The 24,556-nt window shown below is 55.5% G+C and overlaps 9 protein-coding genes across 9 annotated transcripts; 5 read left to right on the top strand and 4 right to left on the bottom strand.

The window, feature by feature from the left end:
- The first annotated feature begins 103 nt into the window (after positions 1 to 103).
- Positions 104 to 1,937, top strand: QBC33DRAFT_540420 (ferrochelatase-domain-containing protein). Its single transcript, XM_060428060.1, has 3 exons — positions 104 to 565; positions 615 to 1,197; positions 1,260 to 1,937. The coding sequence occupies exons 1-3, from the start codon at positions 311 to 313 to the stop codon at positions 1,715 to 1,717; spliced, it is 1,296 nt and encodes a 431-aa protein (XP_060283064.1). The 5' UTR covers positions 104 to 310; the 3' UTR covers positions 1,718 to 1,937.
- Positions 1,938 to 2,050: 113 nt separating this feature from the next.
- QBC33DRAFT_540415 (major facilitator superfamily domain-containing protein) lies at positions 2,051 to 4,688 on the top strand. Its single transcript, XM_060428059.1, has 4 exons — positions 2,051 to 2,629; positions 2,718 to 2,791; positions 2,850 to 4,273; positions 4,334 to 4,688. The coding sequence occupies exons 1-4, from the start codon at positions 2,381 to 2,383 to the stop codon at positions 4,450 to 4,452; spliced, it is 1,866 nt and encodes a 621-aa protein (XP_060283063.1). The 5' UTR covers positions 2,051 to 2,380; the 3' UTR covers positions 4,453 to 4,688.
- On the top strand, positions 4,689 to 5,889 carry QBC33DRAFT_540410 (HIT-like domain-containing protein). The gene is made up of 2 exons (XM_060428058.1): positions 4,689 to 5,064; positions 5,130 to 5,889. The coding sequence occupies exons 1-2, from the start codon at positions 4,933 to 4,935 to the stop codon at positions 5,733 to 5,735; spliced, it is 738 nt and encodes a 245-aa protein (XP_060283062.1). The 5' UTR covers positions 4,689 to 4,932; the 3' UTR covers positions 5,736 to 5,889.
- A 141-nt stretch (positions 5,890 to 6,030) lies between these two features.
- Positions 6,031 to 9,409, bottom strand: QBC33DRAFT_578651 (nitrogen assimilation transcription factor nit-4; the record flags this gene model as incomplete). The annotated part of the gene is made up of 3 exons (XM_060431084.1): positions 6,031 to 7,099; positions 7,173 to 8,725; positions 9,386 to 9,409. 3 exons carry the CDS (start codon positions 9,407 to 9,409, stop codon positions 6,031 to 6,033), a joined length of 2,646 nt encoding a protein of 881 aa, XP_060283061.1.
- A 1,288-nt stretch (positions 9,410 to 10,697) lies between these two features.
- On the top strand, positions 10,698 to 13,016 carry QBC33DRAFT_91172 (glycyl-tRNA synthetase 1). The gene is made up of 3 exons (XM_060433177.1): positions 10,698 to 11,222; positions 11,290 to 12,381; positions 12,437 to 13,016. The coding sequence occupies exons 1-3, from the start codon at positions 10,758 to 10,760 to the stop codon at positions 12,821 to 12,823; spliced, it is 1,944 nt and encodes a 647-aa protein (XP_060283060.1). The 5' UTR covers positions 10,698 to 10,757; the 3' UTR covers positions 12,824 to 13,016.
- A 541-nt stretch (positions 13,017 to 13,557) lies between these two features.
- Positions 13,558 to 15,788, bottom strand: QBC33DRAFT_570397 (MFS general substrate transporter; the record flags this gene model as incomplete). Its single annotated transcript, XM_060430573.1, has 2 exons — positions 13,558 to 15,240; positions 15,353 to 15,788. 2 exons carry the CDS (start codon positions 15,786 to 15,788, stop codon positions 13,922 to 13,924), a joined length of 1,755 nt encoding a protein of 584 aa, XP_060283059.1. The 3' UTR covers positions 13,558 to 13,921.
- An 865-nt stretch (positions 15,789 to 16,653) lies between these two features.
- QBC33DRAFT_452640 (La protein) lies at positions 16,654 to 18,097 on the bottom strand (the record flags this gene model as incomplete). The annotated part of the gene is made up of 3 exons (XM_060424654.1): positions 16,654 to 16,822; positions 16,855 to 17,699; positions 17,750 to 18,097. 3 exons carry the CDS (start codon positions 18,095 to 18,097, stop codon positions 16,654 to 16,656), a joined length of 1,362 nt encoding a protein of 453 aa, XP_060283058.1.
- A 527-nt stretch (positions 18,098 to 18,624) lies between these two features.
- On the top strand, positions 18,625 to 20,508 carry QBC33DRAFT_540398 (mitochondrial 37S ribosomal protein nam9). Its single transcript, XM_060428057.1, has 3 exons — positions 18,625 to 18,826; positions 18,914 to 19,348; positions 19,444 to 20,508. Exons 1-3 carry the CDS (start codon positions 18,782 to 18,784, stop codon positions 20,251 to 20,253), a joined length of 1,290 nt encoding a protein of 429 aa, XP_060283057.1. The 5' UTR covers positions 18,625 to 18,781; the 3' UTR covers positions 20,254 to 20,508.
- Positions 20,509 to 21,666: 1,158 nt separating this feature from the next.
- Positions 21,667 to 23,159, bottom strand: QBC33DRAFT_578647 (Septin; the record flags this gene model as incomplete). Its single annotated transcript, XM_060431083.1, has 4 exons — positions 21,667 to 22,302; positions 22,358 to 22,824; positions 22,884 to 23,018; positions 23,081 to 23,159. 4 exons carry the CDS (start codon positions 23,157 to 23,159, stop codon positions 21,667 to 21,669), a joined length of 1,317 nt encoding a protein of 438 aa, XP_060283056.1.
- Positions 23,160 to 24,556: the final 1,397 nt, after the last annotated feature.

Raw genomic sequence — 24,556 nt, 5'->3', positions numbered from 1 at the left:
ACCTGAGCCGCGTGAGCATGTGACGTAGTGGAAATCTGCAATAGCTGATTGGATAAACCACTCCTGGCACTTGGCGAAGAGGTGGCCTGTGCTGGCCTTCGCCCGTATCGTCTCATCATCAATGCCAAGGGGTTTTTAAGAGACCAGTTTTGACGGAGCCGAGTTACGCCGCAGCTTCCGCCAAACCTTCTACCATTTCTTGGATAGTGTAACTACCTATAGAACCAGGATTCCGCCTCGTCTGCTGCTATCCTGCCAATTTGCCCTGAGTTGACGGTTCCCATATCCTACGGGAGCCAGATCTATCAAGATGGCTCTGCGCCACTCGGCATGCCGCCTGTCGCAGAAGGCATCGCAAGCTACGGCCCCTTCTCTAACCTCAAACCCGGTCCAGTCTCTGTTGAGAGCCAGGATTTCGCAATCACAGTCGAGATCATTGGCAACGGCAGTGCACCCTGTCACCCAAAATTCCGATGGCTCCAAGGGCCCCACTGCCATGGTATTTCTGAACATGGGCGGCCCGTCGACGGTCGACGAAGTCGGGGATTTCCTGAGTCGCCTCTTTGTCTGTCTTTCTCCCTGCATCGTATGGCCTCCCCACTAACATCTACTAGGCCGATGCCGATCTTATTCCCCTCGGACGACTCCAGGGATACCTTGGCCCGCTCATCTCCAAACGCCGCACGCCGAAGATACAGAAGCAGTATGCCGCAATAGGCGGGGGTTCGCCGATTCGGAAGTGGTCCGAGTACCAATCTGCGGAGATGTGCAAGATACTGGACAAGATCTCGCCAGAGACCGCACCTCACAAGCCATATGTCGCATTCCGATACGCCGACCCCCTGACCGAGGAGATGTATCACAAGCTGCTCGCAGACGGCTTTGGCAATGGAAAAGGCGGCCGAGCCGTCGCGTTTACCCAGTACCCCCAGTATTCGTGCTCTACAACGGGCAGCAGTCTTAACGAATTGTGGAAATGGAGGCAAAGGCTTGAGGGCAAGTCGGGCCCTCTCGATGATGGCAGGGACGGCACCATAAGATGGAGCGTCATCGATAGATGGCCAGCTCACACCGGCCTTATCGAAGCCTTTGCCAGGCTCATTGAGGAGAAGCTGGCAGAGTATCCCGAGGAACGCCGGAGGAAGGCCGTGCTGCTGTTCTCCGCCCACAGCCTGCCCATGAGCGTGATCAACAGAGGTATGACCGGTCATTGAGTTTAGTAGTGCACCGATACGGCTATGCTAACCTTGATATTCAAGGCGACCCGTATCCCGCCGAGGTTGGGGCTACGGTCTATGCTGTCATGCAGCGCTTGAACTTCGCGAACCCATACCGCTTGTGTTACCAATCTCAAGTAGGGCCTCAGCCGTGGCTCGGCCCACAAACAGCGACGACTGTGGAGGAGTACATCGCAAAAGGCCAGAAAGATCTGGTCTTGATCCCGATCGCCTTCACGTCGGATCACATAGAGACGCTCTTCGAGCTCGATGAGGAGGTAATTGGCGAATCGGGACACCGAGACACAGTCAAGAGGGTGGAAAGCCTGAATGGCAACCCCGTTTTCATTGAGGGTCTGGCCAGCCTCGCCAAATCACATCTGGAAAGCGGCAGTATGTGCTCGTTGCAAATGGAGCTGCGATGCCCGGGCTGCAAGAGCGAGAGATGTCACGAGTCGAAGAAGTTCTTCGCTGGGCAGCAAACCTTGGCTGGTCACTGACAAGCCAAGCCCCTGTACGATATTTACTGCGTAGAGTGATGGACAAGGACGTGTATAAAATCTCCACGTTGTCGGGTAGACAAAACAATATCAGACAGGGCCAGTTACTGAATCCCACGTTGGTTCACATTTCCACGAATAACTTTGCTGAGATTCTGGCCAGCCCTATTGATGATCTGTTTCCACACTTTTCCCACTCCACAGGGTGCGTGGGTCGTCGACGATGCTGGGTAACTGGTTGGGTAGGTACCTGAGGTGGGTTTCCCTGCAGGGGTCAACGTCCACGGACGGTCGACATGCCGAGTCCCGAGCTTATAAATCCAATGCTGGATCGATGACACCCGGACACTGGAGATCTTGGCTGCTTGGAACGCCGACAATTCGTTCGGAACCATTCATTGGCGTCAGTCTAGACATCCTCCAGAAGCCAGCCATTCCTAATTGCCTCGAAGCCAAAGAAAACATTGCGCCATCGGCCGTGCCAATGCGCTGTCCATTCCGCGCAGCGTGTCCTATTACGTACCACCTCCCTCCCATTCTTAACCTTGCGGGGGCGGGGGGTTCGCTGATAAGGTCCTAAATCCCACCCCCTCCACTCTCCAGACCCCCTGGTTCGTCTGGGAAACCTTATAAGAGCCGGACGGAGCCGATCTGCTAGCGAAGATGGCGACCGACGACAGTGATTTTTCCGACGCAGCGTCAAGGCAAGAGAGCATTGTCGGATCAGAGACCGGATTCCCGATGGCAGCTGCAGCAAGATACCGCGACGAGCCCGAGTCGACGGAGGAGACGACATTGCTGGGTGCTGGCGCCCACGACGACGACGGCGGCGATGATCCCATTCCCAGCAAGAGAGATGCATGGACTGATGACCCAGACTTTGCACACCTGCCGCCCTGGAGGAGGCCATCGGTATGTCGCCGGAACCACATATAGTTGCATTACACACCAGCGACCAACAATCTGCAAGATGCCGTGCTCACAAGACGCAATCTCTTAGGTCTGGTGGCTACTAGGCCCCTATGCTCTGTTCACCCTCGCTTTTGGAGGTTCAATTGTGCCAAAGTTGAACCTGTACGTTTGTTCCCCGATGTCGCGGTGTTGGTGAGCCGCTTGGGTTGACGGGCGATAGGATCATCGATCTCGTTTGCAACCAGCATTTCGCCGACCGCGCCGACACCGATCCAAACTTCCAGTTCGCGCCCATCATCCTCGGCGGCGACAATCCGCAGTGTCGCATCCCCGCCGTACAGCGGGACGTGGCAACTTTCACGTTGGTCCTAAATGTCATCATCGGGATCCTCACTACCTACTCGGCTCCGAAGCTCGGCTCCTTGTCCGATCGCTACGGGCGGAAGAATATGATGGTGATCTGCTCTCTCGGAGGTGTGGGCGCTGAGATTATCGTCATCCTGGCTGCCAAGTATCCCCACGTCATTAGCTACAAGTGGATGATCCTCGGCGCTGCCTTTGACGGGCTCACTGGCTCGTTCACCGCCGGGAGCGTGCTCAGCCACTCGTACACGAGCGACTGCACGCCGCCCTCGAAGCGGAGTGTCTCCATATCATACCTGCACGCCTGCCTCTTCTCCGGACTGGCATTTGGGCCACTCTTGGCCGCATACTTTGTGAAGAGGACGGGCTCGCTGCTGTCCATCTTCTACATCACGCTGGGCTGCCACATCGTCTTCATCCTGTTCATCTTCTTCGTGATCCCCGAGTCGCTATCGAAGCGGAAGCAGCTCCTCGCCAGGGAGAAGTTTGCCAAGGAGCTAGAAATGGAGGCCGAACCGCCCGCTTGGGTTGCGGATCTCGGAGCTCTCCCCTTCGGAGGAGCCGGGCTGGGCAAGGCTCTCTACGCCATCAAGACGGCGAATCCCTTTGCGCCGCTGAAGGTCCTCTTTCCCCCGGGTGCCAAAAACGCAAAGGTCCGGCGCAACCTAGTCACGCTTGCCGTGATCGACATGATCCTGCTCGGTTGCGTCATGAGCATGGGGACCATCACGATCCTTTACAGCGAGTTCGTGTTCGGCTGGGGCACCGTGGAGAGCTCCCGCTTCATCTCGCTCGTGTCCTCGGTCCGCTTCCTCGTCCTCATGGTAATCTTCCCTGTGATAAACTGGTATTTCCGCACCCGGCCGGCGGCCCGCAAGGCGCGGCTGTCTCCCGGCCCCGTCATCGAGAAGAACGCGGGCGCGGACGAGCTGGACGTCTGGGTCCTGCGGACGGCCCTGCTGTCCGACGTCATCGGCATCTGCGGGTACATCTTCGTGCGGACCGAGCCCCTGTTTATCCTCTGTGCCATTATCACTGCGTTCGGCGGCCTAGGTTCCACCACGATCCAGTCCTCGCTCAGTAAGCATGTGCCCTCGGAGCGCCTGGGTCGGCTTCTAGGGGCCATCGGCCTTCTCCATGCTCTCGCCAGGGTCATCTCGCCCATCCTCTTCAACGGGCTGTACGCCGCGACGGTGGATTTCTTCCCGCAAGCATTCTTCGTCCTGCTGGCTGTCCTCTTTATTGGGGTGCTAGTAGCCTCTCTCCTCATCAAGCCACATGGTAAGTCGGGTTGCGAATGATGGCATCATTTTGTTTACTTTTGCTAATAACGTGCGTTAGTCTATATGGAGGAAGAGGAAGAGGAGGAGGAGACTCCGTCAGCCGTCCAACGCCCAGATACAGACGCCGAGGAGGACATATTTGAGGAGGAGGAACTAATACGCGGGCTGCGGTCATAGGTTTGTAAAGTAGTGGGCACATAAATATGTTGAACGACTTTTTTTTGCTGCATATAGGCAAGGTGTTCTCAGGAGCTGATGTTCATAGACATTGAAGGGGATACATGAGAGTTGGAGGGGTTTAACTTGTTTTGCCCATGCATTGTGTAGTCACTGTTGGTTCATGCATTTCGTATATCTCTCTAGGTCTGACACAGGCGATAGACGCCTTACAATTCAATGAAGCGATTGGCGAACTCCTCAAACCTTCAATTGAATCTCATTTTGTGTGATCTGGTTGCCAGTCCAAAAAGAAGGTCAAACAAATAGTTAAGACAACAAGGCCACAGCCGTTTCCAATGAACCCCGTCATTGACGTATTCCAGGTTGCGGCCCAGCCCAGCTCCAAACCTGCTAAAATCCAAGGCTATTAACTCCACACCCTCCTGGGCAACAGCAGATCCTCAGCAAAGGTGCTCTGGATTCCCACAGGCTCAGGACATGATCCGATTGAAAGGCGAACTGGCGAGACGTCTCAAACCCCCAACCGCCATCAAACAGACACAAGTGCGATTGAAGATGACCTCCCCCCAGAACCCGATCCATTTCGGGCCCTACGAAGTGACCAAACAGGTTCAAGCCGCCCCAACGCACCATAACCCATCCTACCTATCTCACAGCACTAACAGTACCACCAGGTCTTCCTAACAACAGCCCACACCTTCGCCCTCGTCAACCTCAAGCCCCTCCTACCAGGCCACGTCCTAGTGTGCACCTCTCGCCCACACAAGCGCCTAACGGACCTCTCGCCCCCGGAGCTGACGGACCTAATGCTAGCCGTGCAGCGCGTGCAGCGCATGCTGGCGCGCCACTACTTCCTCTCGTCGGCATCATCGTCGCCCGCCGCCGCCGACCCCACCTCGGCCGGCGGCTCCTTCAACATCGCCCTGCAGGATGGCGCCGAGGCCGGCCAGACGGTGCCGCACGTGCACGTGCACGTGATACCGCGGATCCGCGGCTCGACCGAGCGGCAGCAGGGCGCCGCCGAGGGGCCGGGCGACGAGCTGTACGAGGGCATGGCGGGCGAGGATGGGAACGTCGGCGGGGCGCTGTGGGACCGCGAGGTGGTGGCTGCGGCGGCGGCGGCGGTCAGGGCTCGGCTTGGGGAGAGGCCGACGCCTGGGGGTGGGTTCCCCAGTATCGAGGATGCGGAGAGGGGGATGAGGGAGATGGGGGATATGGAGGCGGAGGCGGAGGTGTATAGGGGGGTGTTGAAGGAGATGGAGAGGGAGGAGGAGAGCTGATTGCTTGAAGGTATCTTGGTTGATCTTTATTGTGCCTGGAATTTGGTCTGATTTAGGACTCATCGAGATGTCATTATGTCCAGCCATTGTATATCATGAAATATGCCAGTAACTCATTTGTGTATCATTCAAATCTCAGCCGTTTTGTTGGTTACTTGCGCCACCCTTAAACCCCTAACCCCTTAACCATCCTTTCCCCCGTAACCGCACATAGATACACGCATTACCCAAGGATAAATAAGTAGCAAAGGTAACCCTCGCATTGCATGTATGTTGGAACCCGTTGCTCCGGCTACTAATCCAGACCAGGCAAGTGGTCCATATTGCTCATGTTGTTCAACGAGTCGAGAGCGCCATCACAATCGCCCCTGAACCCCGCGAACGTGAACAAGGACGCGTTCGGGTCCGGGTTGGACAAGGCATTCCCCGCGTTGCTCGACGCCCCCATGTTCCACGTCTCGAAGTTCTGCTGCCAGTTCACCCCGTCCTTCAAGTACCAGTCTTGGCCATCGATCGCGTAAATGGAGCTCGGGCTGACCTGGCGTGTGACGGTCCGGGAATCCTGCGTCGACGGAGTGCCGCTGTGGGGTTGTGCGAAGCATCGCATGTAGCTTGGGATCGCCTGGGGGACGGTGGGCATCGTCCATGAACTGACCGTGGAGCGGGCGTCAGCCATTGACATGCCCGAGGTGCTTATAGGATGAGTCATCGATCTCGAGACTTGGCTCTGCATGCTGGGGGGCTGCCCCGTCAGGGCCAAGTGGCCAGGCATCTCGGGGAACATCGTTGCGGCTGGTGGTTCTGCAGGCACCGGCGGCGGAGCGGGTTGACTGTGCGGGTCCGGTACACTGTATTGCTCCTGTCTCGCAGACAACGAGGCGTGGAAAGCAGGGGGTGAAGGCGTTTGGGTTGGCATGGTCCTATTTGGAGATGGGACATCTGAGGTGCTGAAGGTGCCGTATTTTTCGTCCGTTCTTTGCAGCACAGCTGACGCTTCCTCTGGTAGTTCGACATTCCATTTCCGGCCAAGAACGCTCAAGATGGAGAGTGTCCGTCGGGCACAGATCCAATCTTCTGCGATTTCCTCCAGATGCTTGACGCCATGGATAATGTCCCGTTTCGCCGTTTTTTCCGGTAGATTCAACATGTGGATGGTACAGGCCGAGTGTACCATGTACACAGCAATATTGCAGATCTGCCTCAGGTTATACGTCTTTTTGTAAAGGCGCATTAGTTTTGAGATGGCCGCCGCATTGGCCGTACATATCCTCCGAGGTGATACGTGAGCAGGTAACGGTGATGCAGCAGGGCTATATCTGAGGAAAGGCCTGAAAAGGTGGATGTACTGCAGGTGGAAGAACATGCTGTAGCCGCTGTTAGCCTTGCAAGGTGTAGGTGTAGGTAGGCAAGTTGAAAGAATCAGGGCATGAAACCTACTGCACCAAGATCACATTAGGCAGTTGCCCTTCCTTCGCCTCGAATTCCTTTGGCAACTCCTTCCTCCATTCTTCGAGACGTCGGTGGACCTCGCTCAACTTCTTGAGCTCGATGGATTTTCCGCTTGATCTACCGATATGGCTTGGGTGGTAGAAGAACAGGAGCAGATCGCTGCTGATCTCGCAGAGCTTCGCCAGCTGCAAACCGACTGCTCTTGTCCTCGAAGGCTGCTTCGCCGAGAGATTAAAGCCCGCATCGGTGTATGGGCACCATTGCTCGGCGTCCTCGTCCGGAAAGACGTCGTACTTCGGTACGTTGTACGAGTTCGAAGGCAGTTGAGGTAGTCTCCCGAGATAATTGGACCAACACTTATCAAACACGAAGCAACCCCAGAATGTAATTCTCCGGGCGTCGATTTCCTGTTCGTCTAGCGGGTCCTTATCCGTCGCAATGCCGCCAACATCCAGATTGAGGCCGATATCCTGCGCCATCCTAAAGCTCATACCGCTGTACACCCATCCCTTGGCTTCACATCCACAGCCAGCCTCGCGCACAGACATCAGTGCGAGAGCTTGGACGGTGGTAAGCCGCGGCTTTGCGTACTCGTCGTTCTCCATGATCAGTCTCTTTGCTTCTGCAAAGAAATGGTCGCCCTTGGTCCGACTATCCCCGGGAACTGCGAAGGCGCCGGCGGCACCAGTGAAGTGGCAGCCCAGGGCTAGGATGGCATTCACAAGAAGGGATGAGCAGTATGTTGGCGTCTTGGGCGGTGCTCTGGGCCGCCCTTTTAGAAAGTCTCGGTAGAACAAGGTCTTGGATAGGGTGGTGAAATAGGGGTAATGCCAGTCGAAGTACATGTTCAGGAGGTGAATGACAAACTGGGCATCTTTGGTGACTTCGGACCAGCTGGTGACAGGGTCCTCGTCTGACCTGTAGCTCTCGGACTGAGGCTCGTCCGGAACGTCGACGGGATCTCCCAGATATATGAGATGGGATGTGCCGCCGATGAACCGGACGGACCCGTTTTCAAGCCGCAGCTCGCCCATTTTACGAGCAAGTTCCCTCTCACCCTCGACCGGAAGGTCTGTGGTGTACTGGTCCTCAGTGCTATCATCGTAGCCGTCGTCGCTGCTGGCAAATTCGTGTTTCAATATCGACTCGGCAACGATATCCAGGTTCTCGCAAGTGCGGATCCTCCTCACAATTGCCGGGACATCCTCCTCGGCAGCGTTCAGGATGGCGTCGACAATGACCTGAAGGGTTGAGCTCTGGACCTTCATGGCATCCGTCTTCTCGCGGTATACACCTTTCCGGCGATGGTCGGAATTGGGGTCGTACACACACTCGGTGCCATAGACGCTTGCACATGCGGCGCAGCTCGGAAGGGCACCGTCGCACTTTGATTTCCTCTTGCGGCACGCGATACAAGCGGTGCTGACACACCTCCGTTTCTGGCTGGCGGGATCGGTTCCGCGCCTTGATTTCTTCTTGCTCAGCGAGGGGCTCTCCGAGGATTCGCCCCTCTCATGGGCTTGGCCCGGAGGTGGCGCGTTCTGCTCGTCCCGACCGGTCATGGCGGTAGAGTCGGGTGGATGGTGTACTAAAAGTTGTCGGGGTTCGAAAGGTCGGGGTTCAGGCGGTGGGATGCCTGAAAGGGAGTGTCGGCTACGCGTACGTGATCAGGGGAAATATCGAGTTCGAGTTCCGCTATTCCAGCTCGTTACGATGGTGGCATTGTGCCGACTCGGTCAACTTCGGAAACAGCAACGGGCCAATTTGAGGGTACTGAAGAGCGCTGTGCGACCATCAACGGCTGCGTCGGCCTGCGAAGCAGCATTCAATCAAAGAAGAACTAGAAATTCCAGGAGAGGAGGGGCGCTGGGATCCATGTGTGCGCTATATTTGGGTCGTCTCTCCCCGTGTTTGGAGTCGTTTCTTAGGTGCGAGACTGGTGAGGGGTGGCGCTTTCGCGCCCGATTTAAGGTTATACCTCCGCTATACTAAGCCAAGACCCCAGAAACGATGAGTGGTCAATTAGGGACAACGCCTCTAGAGGCCTAGACATGTTAGAGACGCTAGCGGATGGCTGGAATTGGTCGAAATGCAGACCCGAACGCCTCATGACAAATGCGAGAACTCTTGGATGGCATGTCGCGGTTCATCATCTGGCTCCAGTGGAGCCTTGGTGCACGTGCCACCTGCAGCTCTCCTACGCTGATCCCCGTCGATCCCGCCATTCAAATGCCGCCCAGCACAGCTCACACCCCGCGATTGATACCTGGGTAAGGTATGCAATAGCAACTTGCCAATTCACACCGGTGCAGGCGAAGTATGAGACCGGAGATATATATGGTGTTAGGCCCCAGGAGAGGCTCGCTCTGAACCAACCCATCGGTTTTGAGAGACCGTAGGTCAGCCGGAAATGTATTGACAGCCGGAGATCTGATATTGCTAATTCTGTCCATATATCACGCGGGAGTTCGGCCTTCGTTCGGAGAGCTGGAGGTTGAGGCGCAGCCTAGGGAAGAGCTAAAGCACGCTTTGTTCATGCACATGCCGAAACCAAAGTCTGGTTGGTAAAACGTCTGCCGTGCTTGACCGGAATTGGCGGTATTTCAGACTTCTTCTACCTTCCTACTCATCTTTCCAGAACCTGAATTGGCCGGAGACTAGGTAGTCTCCTAGCGAAAAGGAGGGAAGAGCTCACGAAGTCGGGCATTCTACTTACTAGTCAGACAAGATCAAGTGGTCGGCCTCCTTTGCCCCAAATCTTTCCCTCGGAAGGGGCCATGTTCCTCGCCGATTCTCCACAAGTCCTTCGTCGATTCTTCGATAGCTCCAGGCATCTAGAGGAGTGAAGGACCACCAAGAATCGGTTATAAGTGAAACCTATCCGTCCCTCATCTCCATTTCTTACCCGCAATCCCTCTTTTAGATGTGTTGCAGTCTGGGTAAAAAGCTTGGACCATGCCAAGATCCATGTCTACGTTAGGGCCAACGGTGTGATATATTACGAGTAGAAGGTGGGAGTTGACTTTACTGTTATTCGTTTTCAAAATAAGCGCTGTTGCCACGGGAACTTTGGAATGTATCACCTTCAAATATCTCTGCTCGAATAGCCAATGCTCGCCCCGATACGGATCCGTAAAATAAAGGTTTACCTATACCTAGTGTTGATCGTTCAGGCCTCGAAGTTTATGTCACCAACTTCTCCCCCAAAGGAGTGCTGGCAGTAAGGCCGACGTCCCTATTTTCTGCAGTTAAAGGTGCGTGAGCTTAGACGCTAGGCCCTTGGATCTGCTTGAGATACGCGATGCGTAATAATAAGAAACGCTGGGCCTGTCCCATTCATGAAATCGTGATTACCTCCGACTAGGTTTGTCTTCTGGCCAATTAGATTCATCATTTCCAAGTTCCAGGATCCCCGTCCAGATGGGATGGATCTGACGCAAACTCGGGTCTTCTTTTATCCGTGCTGGTAGTTCGGGCCGTGACCTAGGGACCTGACTGAGTCACCCCCACCAACTTCAAACCCCGCGCTGTGCCTTTTCTCGATAATCCAACTTCATTCATTGTGCATTAGCCATGGCTCCTCACATGACTACCCTGAAGGGCGACAAGTTCGACCGGCCGCTCTTTGAGTCGGTTTTGAAGCGGAGGTTGTTCTTCACCGAGGCATTCGAAATATATCGACTCTCCGCCAACTTCAAGGGCGATAACCGTGGCCTCTTCGACTATGGCCCGCCAGGATGCGCCCTGCAGGCCAACCTCGTGGATACCTGGAGAAAGCACTTTGTGCTCGAGGAGAACATGCTGGAGTTGGATTGCACCGTCATCACCCCAGAAGCCGTTCTCAAGACCAGCGGCCACGTTGACAAGTTTGCCGATTGGATGTGCAAAGACCCCGTCAAGGGTGAATATCTGCGAGCTGATCATCTCGTTGAGGGCGTACTCGAATCACGACTCTCGCGCGGGGTAAATGGACCCGCGAAGGACTCTCCTAAGCTGGAGGAGTCAACAATCGCCGAATACAAAAACATCCTTGCCCAGGTAAGTTCCCGCCTCGCTCTTGCTGTCCCTTGTTCTGCCAATCGCTGACCCTGTCCCGTTAATGCAGATCGACAATTACGACGGTAACGACCTCGGCGACTTGATCAAGCGACTCGATATTCGAAATCCAGATGGCAATGGCGAAGTTAACCCACCGATACCCTTCAATCTGATGTTTAAGTCCACCATTGGTCCAAGTGCAGCTGCTCCTGTCTACCTTCGCCCGGAAACCGCTCAGGGGCAGTTCTTGAACTTCAAGAAGCTGCTCGACTATAACCAAAACTCAATGCCGTTCGCTTCTGCCAGTATCGGCAAATCCTACCGAAACGAGATTTCGCCTAGGTCTGGCCTTCTCCGAGTGAGAGAATTCCTGATGGCCGAGATTGAGCATTACGTCGACCCCGAGAATAAGGACCACCCGCGGTTTGATGAGGTCCGCGAAGTTGAATTGCCTCTGCTCAACAAGGAGACGCAGCTTTCTGGCAAGACAACGCTTCAGACCATGACAGTGGAGCAAGCAATCAAGTCCAAGACCGTTGACAACGAAACGCTTGGCTACTTCCTTGGAAGAGTCCTGTTGTTCCTTCTCAAGATTGGAGTTGATCCTTCAAAAATCCGGTTTAGGCAACATCTGGCAAATGAGATGGCTCACTACGCGTGTGACTGCTGGGATGCTGAGCTTCTCACGAGCTATGGCTGGATCGAATGCGTCGGCTGTGCTGACCGGAGTGCGTACGACTTGACAGTGCATTCAAAGTACACGGGCACTCCGTTGGTGGTCAAGCAGGCACTGGCTGAGCCGGTCAAGGTGGAAGAATGGCAGGCGACGCTCGACAAGAAACTTGTTGGGCCGCGTTTTAAGCAAAATGCGAAGGCTATCCAGACAGCCGTTGACGCCCTTGACCAAACCTCCCTCACGAGCTTGGCTTCCGAGCTCCAAGAAAAGGGGATCGTGACCATTAGCACGCCAGCTTTGTCCGATGGCAGAACCTCTGTGGAGCTTTCAAGCGACCTTCTGACCATCTCCTGGGTGACTCGTACTCGGAACACCCGCGAATACACCCCAAATGTTATCGAGCCTTCGTTCGGTGTTGGGCGTATCTTGTATAGCCTTCTGGAGCAGGTATACTGGCATCGACCCAATGACACTGCAAGAGCGGTAAGTTTGACCCGTCGATATTCTTTTGCAGTTTGACTTACTGAGACTCCCAAAGGTGTTGTCATTGCCCCTTTCTGTAGCGCCAACCAAAGTTCTTATCGTTCCGCTCTCTGCCCAACCTCAATTTGCACCCCTGGTCCGCAAGCTCTCGGCCCGGCTCCGTTCCTTGGGGATTTCCAACAACGTCGACTCATCCAATGCATCTATCGGCAAGAGATACGCGAGAAATGATGAACTTGGGACGCCGCTGGGCATTACCATCGACTTTGACACAGTGGAAGACGGCTCGATTACCCTTCGAGAACGGGATACCACGGTGCAGGTTCGAGGGTCGGAAGATGATGTTGTCCAAGCCGTTAGGAATCTGGTAGATGGCACTGAGTCGTGGGAACAGGTTTCCCAGCGCTTGCCGGTATTCACTGGCCAGGGCAATGATAACTAGACCATGAGGTATGATGGGAAAGATGGATCGTACGGAGTTGGAGGGACACCATCAAGTACATGTATGAGGAGGCCAAGGCAAAAGAAAATGGGGTTCCAGACTAGGTAGTCCAGCCAATGCCCAGTATTCGACAGTTTCATCCAACTAACTGGGTACCTGGATTGTTGCCAAAATCCCAACGGCCTGATCCGATAGGACCATTCCGCGCGACTCAAATCGAGGAACCCGTATGGATTCCTTTAACTGTCGTCACAACGTAGATACCACCGAAACTGCGGATCGCTCACAAGTACCCTCAACAAATTGACTTGCACGCGACATTCGAAACTGGACAATAAGTGGTTCTACTTCCCCTCTGTGCGATATCCTTTGACTAAACACCGATATGACGGGCGAACGGGAGCCCCTGAGCAAACTGCGGGACCACCATGGCGAGAGAGTCCTTGTCAAGGAGTCCCGAAGGACTTCGTGCGGTCCAGATCCTCCTAGTTGCCGTTCGGAGAACATCACGCTTTTAGACATCTCTTGTGACTACAAGCCGAGAGCCTGCAAGCGTTATCTAGCGATGCCTGGAGCAACATGAGGAGGCAAGGAAGGGCAAGAAGAGAGTAAGGTATGGTCTGTTTACATCGAACCCAGCTTTGATGGCTGTTATGCGCCAGAAACCGCGAGACGCCTCGTTCTTGGGGCCTCATGCGGACAACCAAAACATTGTGATGTTCCTCTTGATCCTACGGCTAAGTTGAACTGCTAGGAACCTAACTTTTAGAGTGAGCTCCTTTCCTTCTGCCCTGTATCCTAACTATATGGCTTCACCCTGGCTATAAGCATCACCCCGCTGATATATTCACCATCACTAAGCTGGATGATAGCAAATACTAACTGATTCATCCAAGATGCAGAGTGTGGGTTCCCATATTCGTAGATAACATGTCAACAAAGAGCATAGGAGAAGATACGAGGGCTCATGGTTTTGGCGCTTTGAGTAGGCTAGTTAGAAGCTCGTACGGATTGTTGCTGAGGACTGATTAGATTTGTACAGATTCCATAGTTCAGTATTGGCGTGTGGCCTGATACTATACGTGACCCCCCAACACCCTACCCGCCCGCGGCAAACGGGCTTCTTTTGCGGAGCTTTTCGCCATACTTCCACAGCAGGATCGGCGCGGGCCAGCCGATGACGACGGCGACGAGGGCGAGGGTGGTGTTCCCCCAGCCGTAGTCGAGGCGGTCGTACATCTGCGGGGCGAAGAGTGGGAACCCGAACCCGGCGAGGCTGCGCAGGACGGTGCCTGCGCCGACGGCGCTCGCGGCGTAGAGCGTGTACGAGTCGACGAGGTAGCCCTGGATGCACTGGAAGCCGATGATGGTGCCGGCCGCGAAGATGGCCACCCCGATGTTGGGCACGATCCAGTGCACCCGGTACTGCGCGCCCCAGCCGTAGATGAGCAGGCCCACCGGCACGGCCACCGCGCCCGGGATCATCATGGGCGTGCGGAACTCGGGCCGCCCGACCTCGACGCCCTCGCGTCGCTTCATCCACGCGTACACGCGGTCCTGCAGTGGCGCGCAGATCTGCGAGCCCAGCCAGAGGCCCAGCCCGAGCGAGATGTAGTTGAGGCCGCCGATCTCGACGCTCTCGCCGTACTTTGTCTCCCACAGGCGCGGGAACGTGCTCAGCTGCAGGTACAGCTGGCCGTACAGGAACATGAGATACAGCGCCAGCACCTGGACGATGACCTGCGTGCCGAGCAGCCGGAACGGCCTGGTCAGGGCGTTCGTGAGCGTCTGCGTCACCGTCCTATCGGGCCGGTCGTACTCGGTGTGCAGCGCCGCGTTGCCCGTCTCGCGCACCAGCCGCGCCCTCTTGCGCGCCAGCAGCACCGGCGCGAACGTCTCCCGCAGCAGGAACAGCCCCGCCAGCTGAATCACGGCGTCGGCGATGGTCGTCGCGTAGAACACCCACCGCCAGCTCGTGCGCTGCGTCACGAACCCGCCCGCGATCGGCCCTATCGCCGGCCCGAGCAGCGGCGCGAGGCTGTAAATGCTCATCGCCCGCCCGCGCTGCTCCGCCGTGAAGAGGTCCCCCAGCACGCCGCCGCCGATGGCCAGCGGCGCGGACCCGCCCAGCCCGGCCATGAAGCGGAACCCCATCATCTGGCCCTTGGTCTGCGCCAGGCCGCACCCGAGGTTGAAGAACAGGAAGACGAGGTTGGAGAGTTGCAGGACGGGCACCCGGCCGTAGAGCTCCGACATGGGGCCCAGGAAGAGCGGCCCCACGGCGTAGGCGAGGATGAAGATGGAGAGCGTTAGGGCCTGGTCAAAGGCGCTCGGGATCGAGAGGTCGCGGCCGATCGCGGTGAGGGCCGGGGCGATCATGGTGGACCCTAAGGGTGAGATCAGAGTGAAGAGGCTCACTACACCACCAACCCAGTAAAGGGTCATTTAGCGGTTTGGTCTTCTTCCTTCGCGCCGAGTCACGGTTGGGACTCGTACAAACTTTTGACGTTTGCTTGATTATTTGCTCACCTATGGTGACTGCTGCCCATTTCTTCCTCATCGTCCACGTCTTCGGGTTCTGGGGGTCGTCTGGCCCGTCCCAAGTGACTAGATTCGGATCTTCCTGGCTCCCGACACCAGCTTGCTGCTCGACCCCATCCCCTATTTCCACATCCCTCCGGCTCTCAATGCCGTCGTGCACCTCCGAGACAGTCCTTGTTATCGGCGGGCACCGAACTTCACTCGAACGCTCCGTGTCCGAGTCCCTGTCTCTCTCCTTGACGCCGTCGTGGGGCGGATACAGCGACTCGTCAGAGTGCCTCTTTTCATTTTCCGCGTCCTCATGTTCAGGGTTCCCCGACGCCTCCTCCGAGCCAATTGAGGCATTTCTCGACCTTTGCGAGTGCCCATCTGCGGGAGAAGACGATGACCCCTCAAGATCTGGCGAAGGTGTTGAGGCTGCCATCGCTCAGGAGAGTCACCCTCGTCCGGAACATGGGTAAACAATACGAACAGAATAAAAAAAAGAGAAACGGAAAGCACTCCTGTCAAGATAAAAGAGAAAAAAAGATAAACAGCATAATTACGGGGAAAGAGACGGCTACCAAGTGCCGAGAACTGGGGAAGGGTGACTCGCAGCAGCGAGTCAAAGTCTGCTGCTAGGATTCGCACTTTGCCTACCTCGCCTCCTCGTCAGTTTGAAAGTTGACCGATGTACGGAGTCTCTCCAACGGGTCAAGCAAAGACTCGCTAATGATTCGCTGCTAGGAAGAGGCTACAGTAGATATTAAGACTAGCAAGTCGCAGGTTTAGGAAGGTCACTGGCCATGGCCGTTCCCAGTGCCCCAGTTCCGGCGATTCGGCACCGAGACGGTTGAGCTTAAGCACCGGTTGAGCTTAAGCAGCACGCTAATGACGGAACCGCATCGGAGTTTGAGCGGAGATAACGACCACTTGCATCAAAATGCGGGGACAAGACGGCCATCGGAGACGAAGCAGGACAGAACCAGGTTCCTGCTATCCCTGCAAGACAAGATGACCAATCCTATTCCGCGACATGCCTATTAGTCGATAAGAACCTGGGTATCTACCACCGCTCGAAAGAGAGTCATAGTGACGAACCATGGCCACCCCGCCGACTGTGACGATCAATAGCAAATGAAACTTAGCAGGTTCGTCTACCGCGAGAGCATACCGAGCCAATATCAAACGCCGCCATGATAATTTACAACTCAAAGACCTGAAAATGCTGTTTTAATCCCTTTGGATAGTTCAATGTTGTTGTGGGGGGACAAACTCGGAACGCGGTGCCATCAACACAGGTTCTGAGCTTAAGAGGCATCCGCCGAGACCTCCGCAGCCTTGGTATCGACCTTCTTCGCAGGTTGCTCGCTTCCGCCATCATCTTCGCGAGCACGCTTGCCATTAGCAGGCTGCTCGACTGCCTGAGCCTTGGCCTCTCCAGTTGAGTCGCCCGACTGAACGACGGGGGTTTTAACGCTATAGATACGTTAGTGATGGTGTTTTGAAACATGGGTTTAGAGAGCACGTACTCATTATCAGCCCGTTCAGTGCGCTCCTCGCCGTTGTCACGGCCATTACGACCATCGCGGCCACCTCGGCCACCCCGACCACCCCGACCCCTTCCGTGGCCACCCCGGCCACGTTGATGACGCCGATCTTTGAATCCGCCCTTCTGGTCCTCGTCCCGGCGCTTCTTCCAGTCATCCGGGTCTCCGGAGCGCCGCGAGTCCCGCCCCCTGCCGCGGTTGTTGCCCCGCCCCCCGATTTCTTTTCCTTCGTAGAAACGTTTCGGCCTATTGTGCGAGGCCTCTATCTCGCCGCTCTGTATCTTCTTGGTCTTATCGGTGACGTAGGCCTTCTTGGGCATGATCATGAGCTCATGGCCCTTCCATGTCGGTGCCGGATCGAGCTCAAGGAACTTCTTGGCGAGCTCTTCTGTCTGGAACTCGGCGAAAACGGAACCCTTGAAGAGGTTCTCGGGGGTTCGGCGAAGACGAATGGCGTTGACGGGGCCATATCTGGCAAAGAATGCCTCGATCTCGAACTGGGTGGATGGCTCCTCATCCCCGAAACCCTTGACATAGACGGAGGCGGCCATCCGAGCTTGGGCCAGATCGGAGGCAGGAACATAGGCCTTCTTGCGCTTGACGACCTCCTCGCCTTCATCCCCGGATACGATGAGGGTCTTGCTGTCCTTGAGAGCAGCTACGACAGCCGAGTACGGCTTAAAGCAGCGCATGCGGCCGAACGAACAGATGTCCTTGAGGCTGACCGGCTTGTTCTCCTCGCCGCCAGTCAGGTTCCACATGTGCTTATCAGTGGGGAGATTGCTATCTCCAAAGTAGAACTCAACCTAAACATGGGATTAGCTTGGTAAGATGTAGCGTGGCTACTGGAAAGTACCTGATTGCGGATCTTGTCAGGATCGTCGGTCTCGGGCAGCACCGAAGGGTCAAATTTCCGATTCGAGGAGCGGTTCTTGTGATCAATGCGAGCCTTGGTCTTAAGCATGTCGCCCGACACCTTCGCCTCGTCGGTCTTCCCATCCTTGGCCTTGTCGTCATTCGAGCCGTTTGCCTCACTTTCTCCTTTCTCGACTACCTGGTCCGTGGTAACCTCGGCACCGCCGTCCTTTGCTGGTTTGTCTGCGGCGGTCTCGGTGGCAACAGCATCATCAATCTTGACGTCGGGCACGGAGTTTTGAGTCTTGGTCTCGGACACGGACCCAGCCTCAGCCGTGGGTTGACTCATGGCCGCGCGATATTGAGGTCCTGACCAGGACCAGGGTGAGAAAAAGCTGAGAGGAACTTTTGTCTGTGAGTGCTGGAAGGGAGCAATAGATGTCAGTGGTTGCTTGGCGATGGCTAGTTAAGGGGGCAGAGACAATAATTCAATGGTTGTTTGTAGAGAGTAAAAAAATGCGGCGTTGGCGGGGTAGTGATGGGCAAGGTGAGTCTATCTTTATAAGACGATAAACCGCCAGAAAGATAAATTTTTTTGGCGAATTGGGGTTTCGCACCGAGGGAAAAGAAACTGAAGCTTACCAGAACCAAAAATATCCACACAAATAACTTCCGGAAAGGGAAACGGCGTGCGTTGAAAAAGTTGTGAAGCGACTCGCAGATTTCTGTCGCGAGATGGCGGGAAAAAAAATCAAGAGGCTGCCAATTCCAAACTTTCGCGCAGCCTCTCACAAGGCTCACCGCCTTCAGACCTGCCAAAACCCCACCTTGGCGATGGACCCATATGCCACTAGTCCACGAGCGACCTAGCTTAGTCTCCACTGAAATTGCACCTGGTAGTCATACACGGAGCTCTCACGTGAGGCGCATCTGGAAATTTTTGGGCAGGCCAGCAAAGGAGACGACTTCAGAAGGGTGCTAAGATCGCAGGTCTGGCTCATTGTAGCGGGCCAATTGCAAAGCCAGAGCAAACATGAAGTTCCGGAGGACACTGAGGTTCCACGGTTTGAAGCGGCCTGTACGTTTGCGCCCACGCATTCCCTTCCCTTCCTGACGGCCGCACACGCGAGCATCATCAGAATCTAATACCTCTTCTCTCCTGCAGCGCGTCCGCCAAACCTGGAACAAGTACAACCTCTACATCCTCTCGCGCCTGGGGAGGGAACCCTCGCTCAGGCCCTTTGAGAAGACCTTCTTCCAGCAGAAATGGGCCGCCAAGGCCATGACCCGCGGCTACCACGGCGAGCACATCAAGGAGCGCCAGTGGGAGCGCATGTTCAGCCGGCGCCTGCTCTCCGTCGTCGACATGGACCCGGCATACATGGCCAAGAACGACGGCAGCGAGCAGGCAGCCGGGCGGGGATCCGGACGCGACGGGCAGTCCGAGAGCGGGATGGAGAGGACGCCGTACATGCACATGGCGTTCGCGCCGATGGAGAGGCGGCTTGACATTGCAGTCTTCAGGGCACTCTTTGCAAGCAGCGCAAGGCAAGCTCGGCAGTTCGTCATACACGGTGCTGTCAAGGTCAATGGCAAGAAGGTTGGTACCGCGTGTTCCCCTACGATCTGTCGACTCGGGGATGGCCGATCAACATTTGGATCATCGAGCAAGGCTAATAACGCGGTCATTTACAGATGGTATATCCGGGTTACCTCCTCAACCCCGGAGACATGTTCCAAGTCGACATTGAGCGAGTCATGTTCGCAACCGGGAAGACGAAGGAGAAGTCCCTGGGAGCGCCCACGAAATCTTCCGAGTCGGGCGAGGAGTCGGCAGAAGCACCTGCCGAGGCCGAAGCAGAAAGCAGCGAGGCAGCCGAGGACGCCGCACAGTCGGCCGAGGAGCCCGTCGATGACGCCGCCGCTCTAGAGAAGGAGAAAGAAGAGCTCAAGGCCCTCCGGGAGCGCGTCAAGACGATCCTCGAGGACCCGTCCCGGGACCTCTCAGGCAAGCAGAAGAAGGCCCTCCGCGGCCTGGCCCAGGACGTCAAGTCCGCCATGTCCCGCCTCGGCAGGCGCAACGCCGAGCTCCCGCAGTCGTCAAGCGTCGTCGACGACCTGACCACCCTGTTCTCGACCCTCGACATCAGCTCCTCCACCGCCTCCGCCACCGCCGCCGAAGCAGAGTCGGCCACCGACGGAGCCAAGGAGCAGAACGGCGGCCCCCCCCTGACGTCCGAGGAGCGGGAGCGCCTCGACATGCTGATCGCACGCGAGGCGGAGAACCCGTATGACCCGAGCAAGCCCTACATGACGCCCTGGCGGCCGCGCCCCTACATGTCGCCCTTCGCCTTCATCCCGCGCTACCTCGAGGTCAACCAGAATATATGCGCCGCCGTCTACCTACGGCACCCCGTCGCGAGGCAAGGCGCCGCCGAGGTTCCCACGCCCTTCCCTCATGACATCAGTCAGCTGGCTTTCAACTGGTACCTGCGGAGGCGGTGAGGTGAGGGTGGAGGCTTGGATTGCCGGGTTGCTGGCAGCTTTGGGTTGTGCCGTTGCACATGCTGAATGTGGCCGTGGACGGTAGAAGATGGGCAGTGGACGGCAGTTTGGACTGTTTTTCCAATCTTGAAGCCGTGGTATGCGAAGAGGTCGATGTGACTATTAGTATAGAACACGGATGGTTGGCGTCCATGTAAAACGAGGTAGATGTATATATAGATGTATCACCACTGGCAAAGCAGAGGCATTCACCTACGTTTTTAACTGACATATGGCTACCCGCCTAACTGGGTTTCTCTACGATAGGTACCTTGGTGCTGCATGCCTTTGGAGGTTGAGGTTCAGGTCGTGCCTGATCTCGACCATACGTTTTTTTAACGTCACGAAGTACAGCACCTGGTCAACCTTAGGATGTAGGTACCTAAGGTCCATAGGTAGGTACCTCTACTGCAAATGATCAATCGCTTCCAGTCACAGGCAGGCAGAACAAGTCAAGGCTATCACCATCCTTTTCGATTCCGACAACAGACTAAGCGACACAGCTAAGAAAACTAGAAGGGTAAAAAACCAAGGAAAATCCGATAAGCCAAGCGAGGCAGTGTGTTTGGGGAAAAAGTTGAGGCAGGGAGGGTATGATGAAAAATGGTCACAAGGAAGACAAGCCCACCCCAAATCTCCGCAGAAGCGATTGTAAAATACAAGATGAAAGTCCTGTGTAGTCCTTTTCCCGGAAAGCCATTCTCCTTCGCACAATCAAGACACCGAGAGCTCACTCCTTGCATCCAACATCCGCAACCCCCTGGAGAGAAACAGTGATGAGAGAAGCGAGGACCCAGAAGGGGGCCACGACGCTGCCGGCCACTCTTGACGAGACTGGTTGTTATGTGTAAACGAGCATCCTCTTGCCAGTCGTTGTAGATTAGAAGACGATATCCGAAAGCAGGCACAGAGCAGGTTGATGAACTGCCAGGAATGGACCGGGCGGCGTTGTAACCGACTTGGACGCCATCGGCCCCCAGCCTTCGCCGTTTCCATGGTATCGTAACTGCAAATGGTTTGATGTTGGTGGAAGTGCGGGAAAGGTGCTTGTCAGCCGAGACTCGGGTCCAATGATGACTGCCCAAAGCGTACGAGGAAGCATCCGCAGAGGTTCAGACATCAGCTTCCCCGAATACCGGTCCGTTGTTGTTGGTAGTGGAAAATATATCTTTCGGCACACTCCTCCCCGAAGTATGCCTGTGAAGGCTCTTCTTCCGCCCCTGAGACCATGATTTTCCTCCGGAATATTAGGAATGATTAAGAGGGAGAAGATGAAAACAAGAATCGAAGCAAGAGCGGCGGGCTGGTATTGTATGGGCATCATGATACTAAGACACGGTTCGTCGAGTAAAGGCAGAGCGATTCGGGATTGGCTTATCGGAGCGAGAAGCCCTTCCTCTTCGGCTCTTTCTCGAGTGGCCGTCCGCTCTCGATTCTGGCCTTCTTCTCCTCGAGCTCGTTTCGCTGGCGATCCAGCTGCTCCTTCATCTCGCGATGGCGGGCATACAGCTCCTCTTCGCTCTGCTTCAGTTTGGATTCCTTCTCGGCAACCTTCTGCTGGAAGACCATCTTCATCTCAGCCTCCATCTTGGCAAGCTTCTGCTCGTGCAGGGCACGCTCTTCCTCTTGCTTGACTGCGGGGTTCACCTCCTTGAAGACGCTCGGGTCTTGCGAGACGCCCATGGCGATGAGCTTGTCGGTCCGGTAGTTCTCGTAGAGGTTGTTGTTGGTATGTTCCTTGAGCTCCTCCATGTGGGTGCGGATGAGCATTTGTCGGAGCTTGACGAAGTCGCAGTGTTCCTCGTTGTCCACCTCAATGACGCCCCATGGGTAGCGACGACCACGGACCTTGCGGCCGTCGGCTGCGGTGATCTCGTTAGTAGCACCAACAACGGCGAATGGGACCTTGGAAAGGATCTCGTTGTTCTCCGCAATGGTCTCCTCGTCGTCGAGCTCGTATCGGGGACCCTCGAAAATCTGGACCTTGTGGAACTTGATGTCTTGCAAGATCTGCGTGCATCGCGTCAGTCATCAAGACCGGGAAAAGTCAACGACTTGTACTTACTCTGTGCTTGAAAGCGGCAATCTCCTCATCGGTCAAGGTGTCCGACTTCGCAATGACGGGGATGAGGTTGACCTTGGTGTGGAGTCGTTTCATGACCTCGATATCCAAGGGCTTCAGGGAGTGGCCAGTCGGCTGGATGAAGAAGACGCAGGCATGGATCCGGTTGTCCACGATGTTCATGCGATTGACCTTGTTCTCGGCATCCAAGTAGGCATCGAAGCGCTGTTCAATATTGTCCACAATTGGGCGCCAGGATTCGTCGTTGTTGACGAAATCGCCGAAGCCCGGGGTGTCGACAACGGTCAGGCGGAGCCGAACACCGGCCTCCTCGATATCTGCGCTGATAGATTGGATAGTCACGGTTTTGGGAATGATGTCGAGGCTAGGCTCCTTGCGCTCCTTGGGAGGGTAGAGGGAAGTGTTGAAGAGAGTGTTGACGAGCGTAGACTTTCCAAGCCCAGATTCACCTGGAAGAAATCGCAACAGTCAGAGACTTGTCTCCCGAGGTATGGAGAAGCGAACTTACCGACAACCATAACGTTGAAGTTGAACCCCTTGCGGACACTCTTGCGGTGCCATTGGTTCGGAAGATTGGCGAAGCCAACATATCCGGTCAGCTTCCTCCGCACAATGTTTCTGGCCTCATTTGCAGAAGGGACAGCTAATTTCTGGTTAGAGTTTGCTCCTTCGGAATTTTTCGCTTTTGATATGACGGCGACTTACCAACGGGTGCTTGGGGAGCAGGAGATGCCCTGGCCGGAGGAGGCGAGTTGCTAGCAGAACTGCTCGAAGCTGTGCACATGTTAGCTTCTCGCGTACATCCATGATTTGTTACGACTCCAAATATGCAGTGACTGCGCGGGGACATGAAAGGAGACTCTAATAATATGATAGAAGTTTTGCTCGGGGTCGGATTTCAGCAGCCGCCCTGTGTAACCAGAGAGCTACAGGAGCGATGGGTGGTACCCATGTTCCCTTGCTCGCACGAGACTACTCGTTCTGGAACCCAAGGACTAGACGGGAGTTGTAGCAACACCACCCTTACTCGGCTTTGGCTTTTCCAGGATCCTGATAATGGTCTCCTCAAGAGCGGTCTTCGGTCGGGTTTTGGGTGGGGGAGGCTTGGTTGGGGGAAGTTTGAAAGGGGAAGAAGGTATTGTGCTTGACATGGCCGCCGGACGCAATTTTTGAGGGCTGTAACCTCACTCCCTACTAATAAGGGGCGTTTCCAGGCAGCGAGAGTTCGTGAGGGCAAATATGGATGTGTGTATATGTGGTCTTGCTTTGGACAAGAATGCGGAGGGCGGTCGCACGAGGACAACCTCTGCCTTTTGATGGGCTGTTTGGTTCCCTCGAGTCGTTGCCTCCTGCAGTTGTTTTGTTTCCTCTGCAGAACCGGCCATTTCAGGTAACTGAAAGTGGTGCTTACCCATTTCGAACACCGTGGAGTGTGTCAACACCTGAACGAATGGACCGTCGAGAAGGCGCGAAGGGGAAAAGTCTGAGTGGGAGGGTCCGGGTCAGCAATTGCTCATCTCAGAAGGCAGCGAGCCCAGAGGAAAGGGCGATGGACGTGTTTGGGCAAGACAGGTGCAGGTAGCTAGGTAGGTAGTTGTAGGTATTCTTCCCGACCAGGAAGCGCAGACGCGATAGACGAGTACAACTACCATTCACAGCGAACGCGGACGAGGAATGGAAACGTAAACCTCAAGTCGACAATTGCGCCAGCAGAAACAGTTGACACCGTCGAAACGCATGAAATTGGAAATTGTCAGGGCACGTACGTACCAAAAGACCCGAAGACCCGAAGACAACGGTCGGCGGAAAGCTGGAGGTGTGATGGGCGTCACGAAAAGAAGGGACTTCTTGGGAGTGGATAGTAGGTCGACGGACAAGTAAAACTGTGAATCGCCTGTCGACACGGCAAAGAGAGTGATAGCAATGAAGATATGACGATGATGGAAGGTCGTGGGAGTCCCGGGAAGGGGAAAAAAAAAATTAGGTGCGACTGGTAGGGGGTGGGAAGATTAAGATGCCCTCTCTTGGGTCGTGTCTGGTGTGAGCGCTCAAGCAGCAGAAAGGCAAAAGGGGGTGCGCAGTGCCAGGTACCCTCATGTAGGTACCCAATTTGGGGGCAGGTACTTAGGTACGTACCAATGAGCTAGGACAACGTGCTCTTAATGGTACGTTTGGGGAAGT

Source organism: Phialemonium atrogriseum (genome assembly GCF_030411735.1).
Source record: "Phialemonium atrogriseum strain 8032-3 unplaced genomic scaffold QBC33scaffold_14, whole genome shotgun sequence".
Taxonomy (NCBI): domain Eukaryota; kingdom Fungi; phylum Ascomycota; class Sordariomycetes; order Cephalothecales; family Cephalothecaceae; genus Phialemonium; species Phialemonium atrogriseum.
The sequence above is the reverse complement of the archived record's forward strand: the minus strand, read 5'-3'. Positions and strand labels throughout refer to the sequence as shown.

What these genes read in the sequence shown, in the direction of transcription:
- QBC33DRAFT_540420 (XM_060428060.1), top strand. Translation starts at nt 311, where the DNA reads ATGGCTCTGCGCCACTCGGCATGCCGCCTGTCGCAGAAGGCATCGCAA. An exon ending in ATTTCCTGAGTCGCCTCTTT is followed by an intron (nt 566 to 614) that starts GTCTGTCTTTCT and finishes AACATCTACTAG; the next exon opens with GCCGATGCCGATCTTATTCC. An exon ending in CATGAGCGTGATCAACAGAG is followed by an intron (nt 1,198 to 1,259) that starts GTATGACCGGTC and finishes TTGATATTCAAG; the next exon opens with GCGACCCGTATCCCGCCGAG.
- QBC33DRAFT_540415 (XM_060428059.1), top strand. Translation starts at nt 2,381, where the DNA reads ATGGCGACCGACGACAGTGATTTTTCCGACGCAGCGTCAAGGCAAGAG. An exon ending in ATTGTGCCAAAGTTGAACCT is followed by an intron (nt 2,792 to 2,849) that starts GTACGTTTGTTC and finishes GACGGGCGATAG; the next exon opens with GATCATCGATCTCGTTTGCA. An exon ending in TCTCCTCATCAAGCCACATG is followed by an intron (nt 4,274 to 4,333) that starts GTAAGTCGGGTT and finishes AACGTGCGTTAG; the next exon opens with TCTATATGGAGGAAGAGGAA.
- QBC33DRAFT_540410 (XM_060428058.1), top strand. Translation starts at nt 4,933, where the DNA reads ATGATCCGATTGAAAGGCGAACTGGCGAGACGTCTCAAACCCCCAACC. An exon ending in CCTACGAAGTGACCAAACAG is followed by an intron (nt 5,065 to 5,129) that starts GTTCAAGCCGCC and finishes CAGTACCACCAG; the next exon opens with GTCTTCCTAACAACAGCCCA.
- QBC33DRAFT_91172 (XM_060433177.1), top strand. Translation starts at nt 10,758, where the DNA reads ATGGCTCCTCACATGACTACCCTGAAGGGCGACAAGTTCGACCGGCCG. An exon ending in ACAAAAACATCCTTGCCCAG is followed by an intron (nt 11,223 to 11,289) that starts GTAAGTTCCCGC and finishes CCGTTAATGCAG; the next exon opens with ATCGACAATTACGACGGTAA. An exon ending in CCAATGACACTGCAAGAGCG is followed by an intron (nt 12,382 to 12,436) that starts GTAAGTTTGACC and finishes AGACTCCCAAAG; the next exon opens with GTGTTGTCATTGCCCCTTTC.
- QBC33DRAFT_540398 (XM_060428057.1), top strand. Translation starts at nt 18,782, where the DNA reads ATGAAGTTCCGGAGGACACTGAGGTTCCACGGTTTGAAGCGGCCT. An exon ending in TCCACGGTTTGAAGCGGCCT is followed by an intron (nt 18,827 to 18,913) that starts GTACGTTTGCGC and finishes TCTCTCCTGCAG; the next exon opens with CGCGTCCGCCAAACCTGGAA. An exon ending in TCAAGGTCAATGGCAAGAAG is followed by an intron (nt 19,349 to 19,443) that starts GTTGGTACCGCG and finishes GGTCATTTACAG; the next exon opens with ATGGTATATCCGGGTTACCT.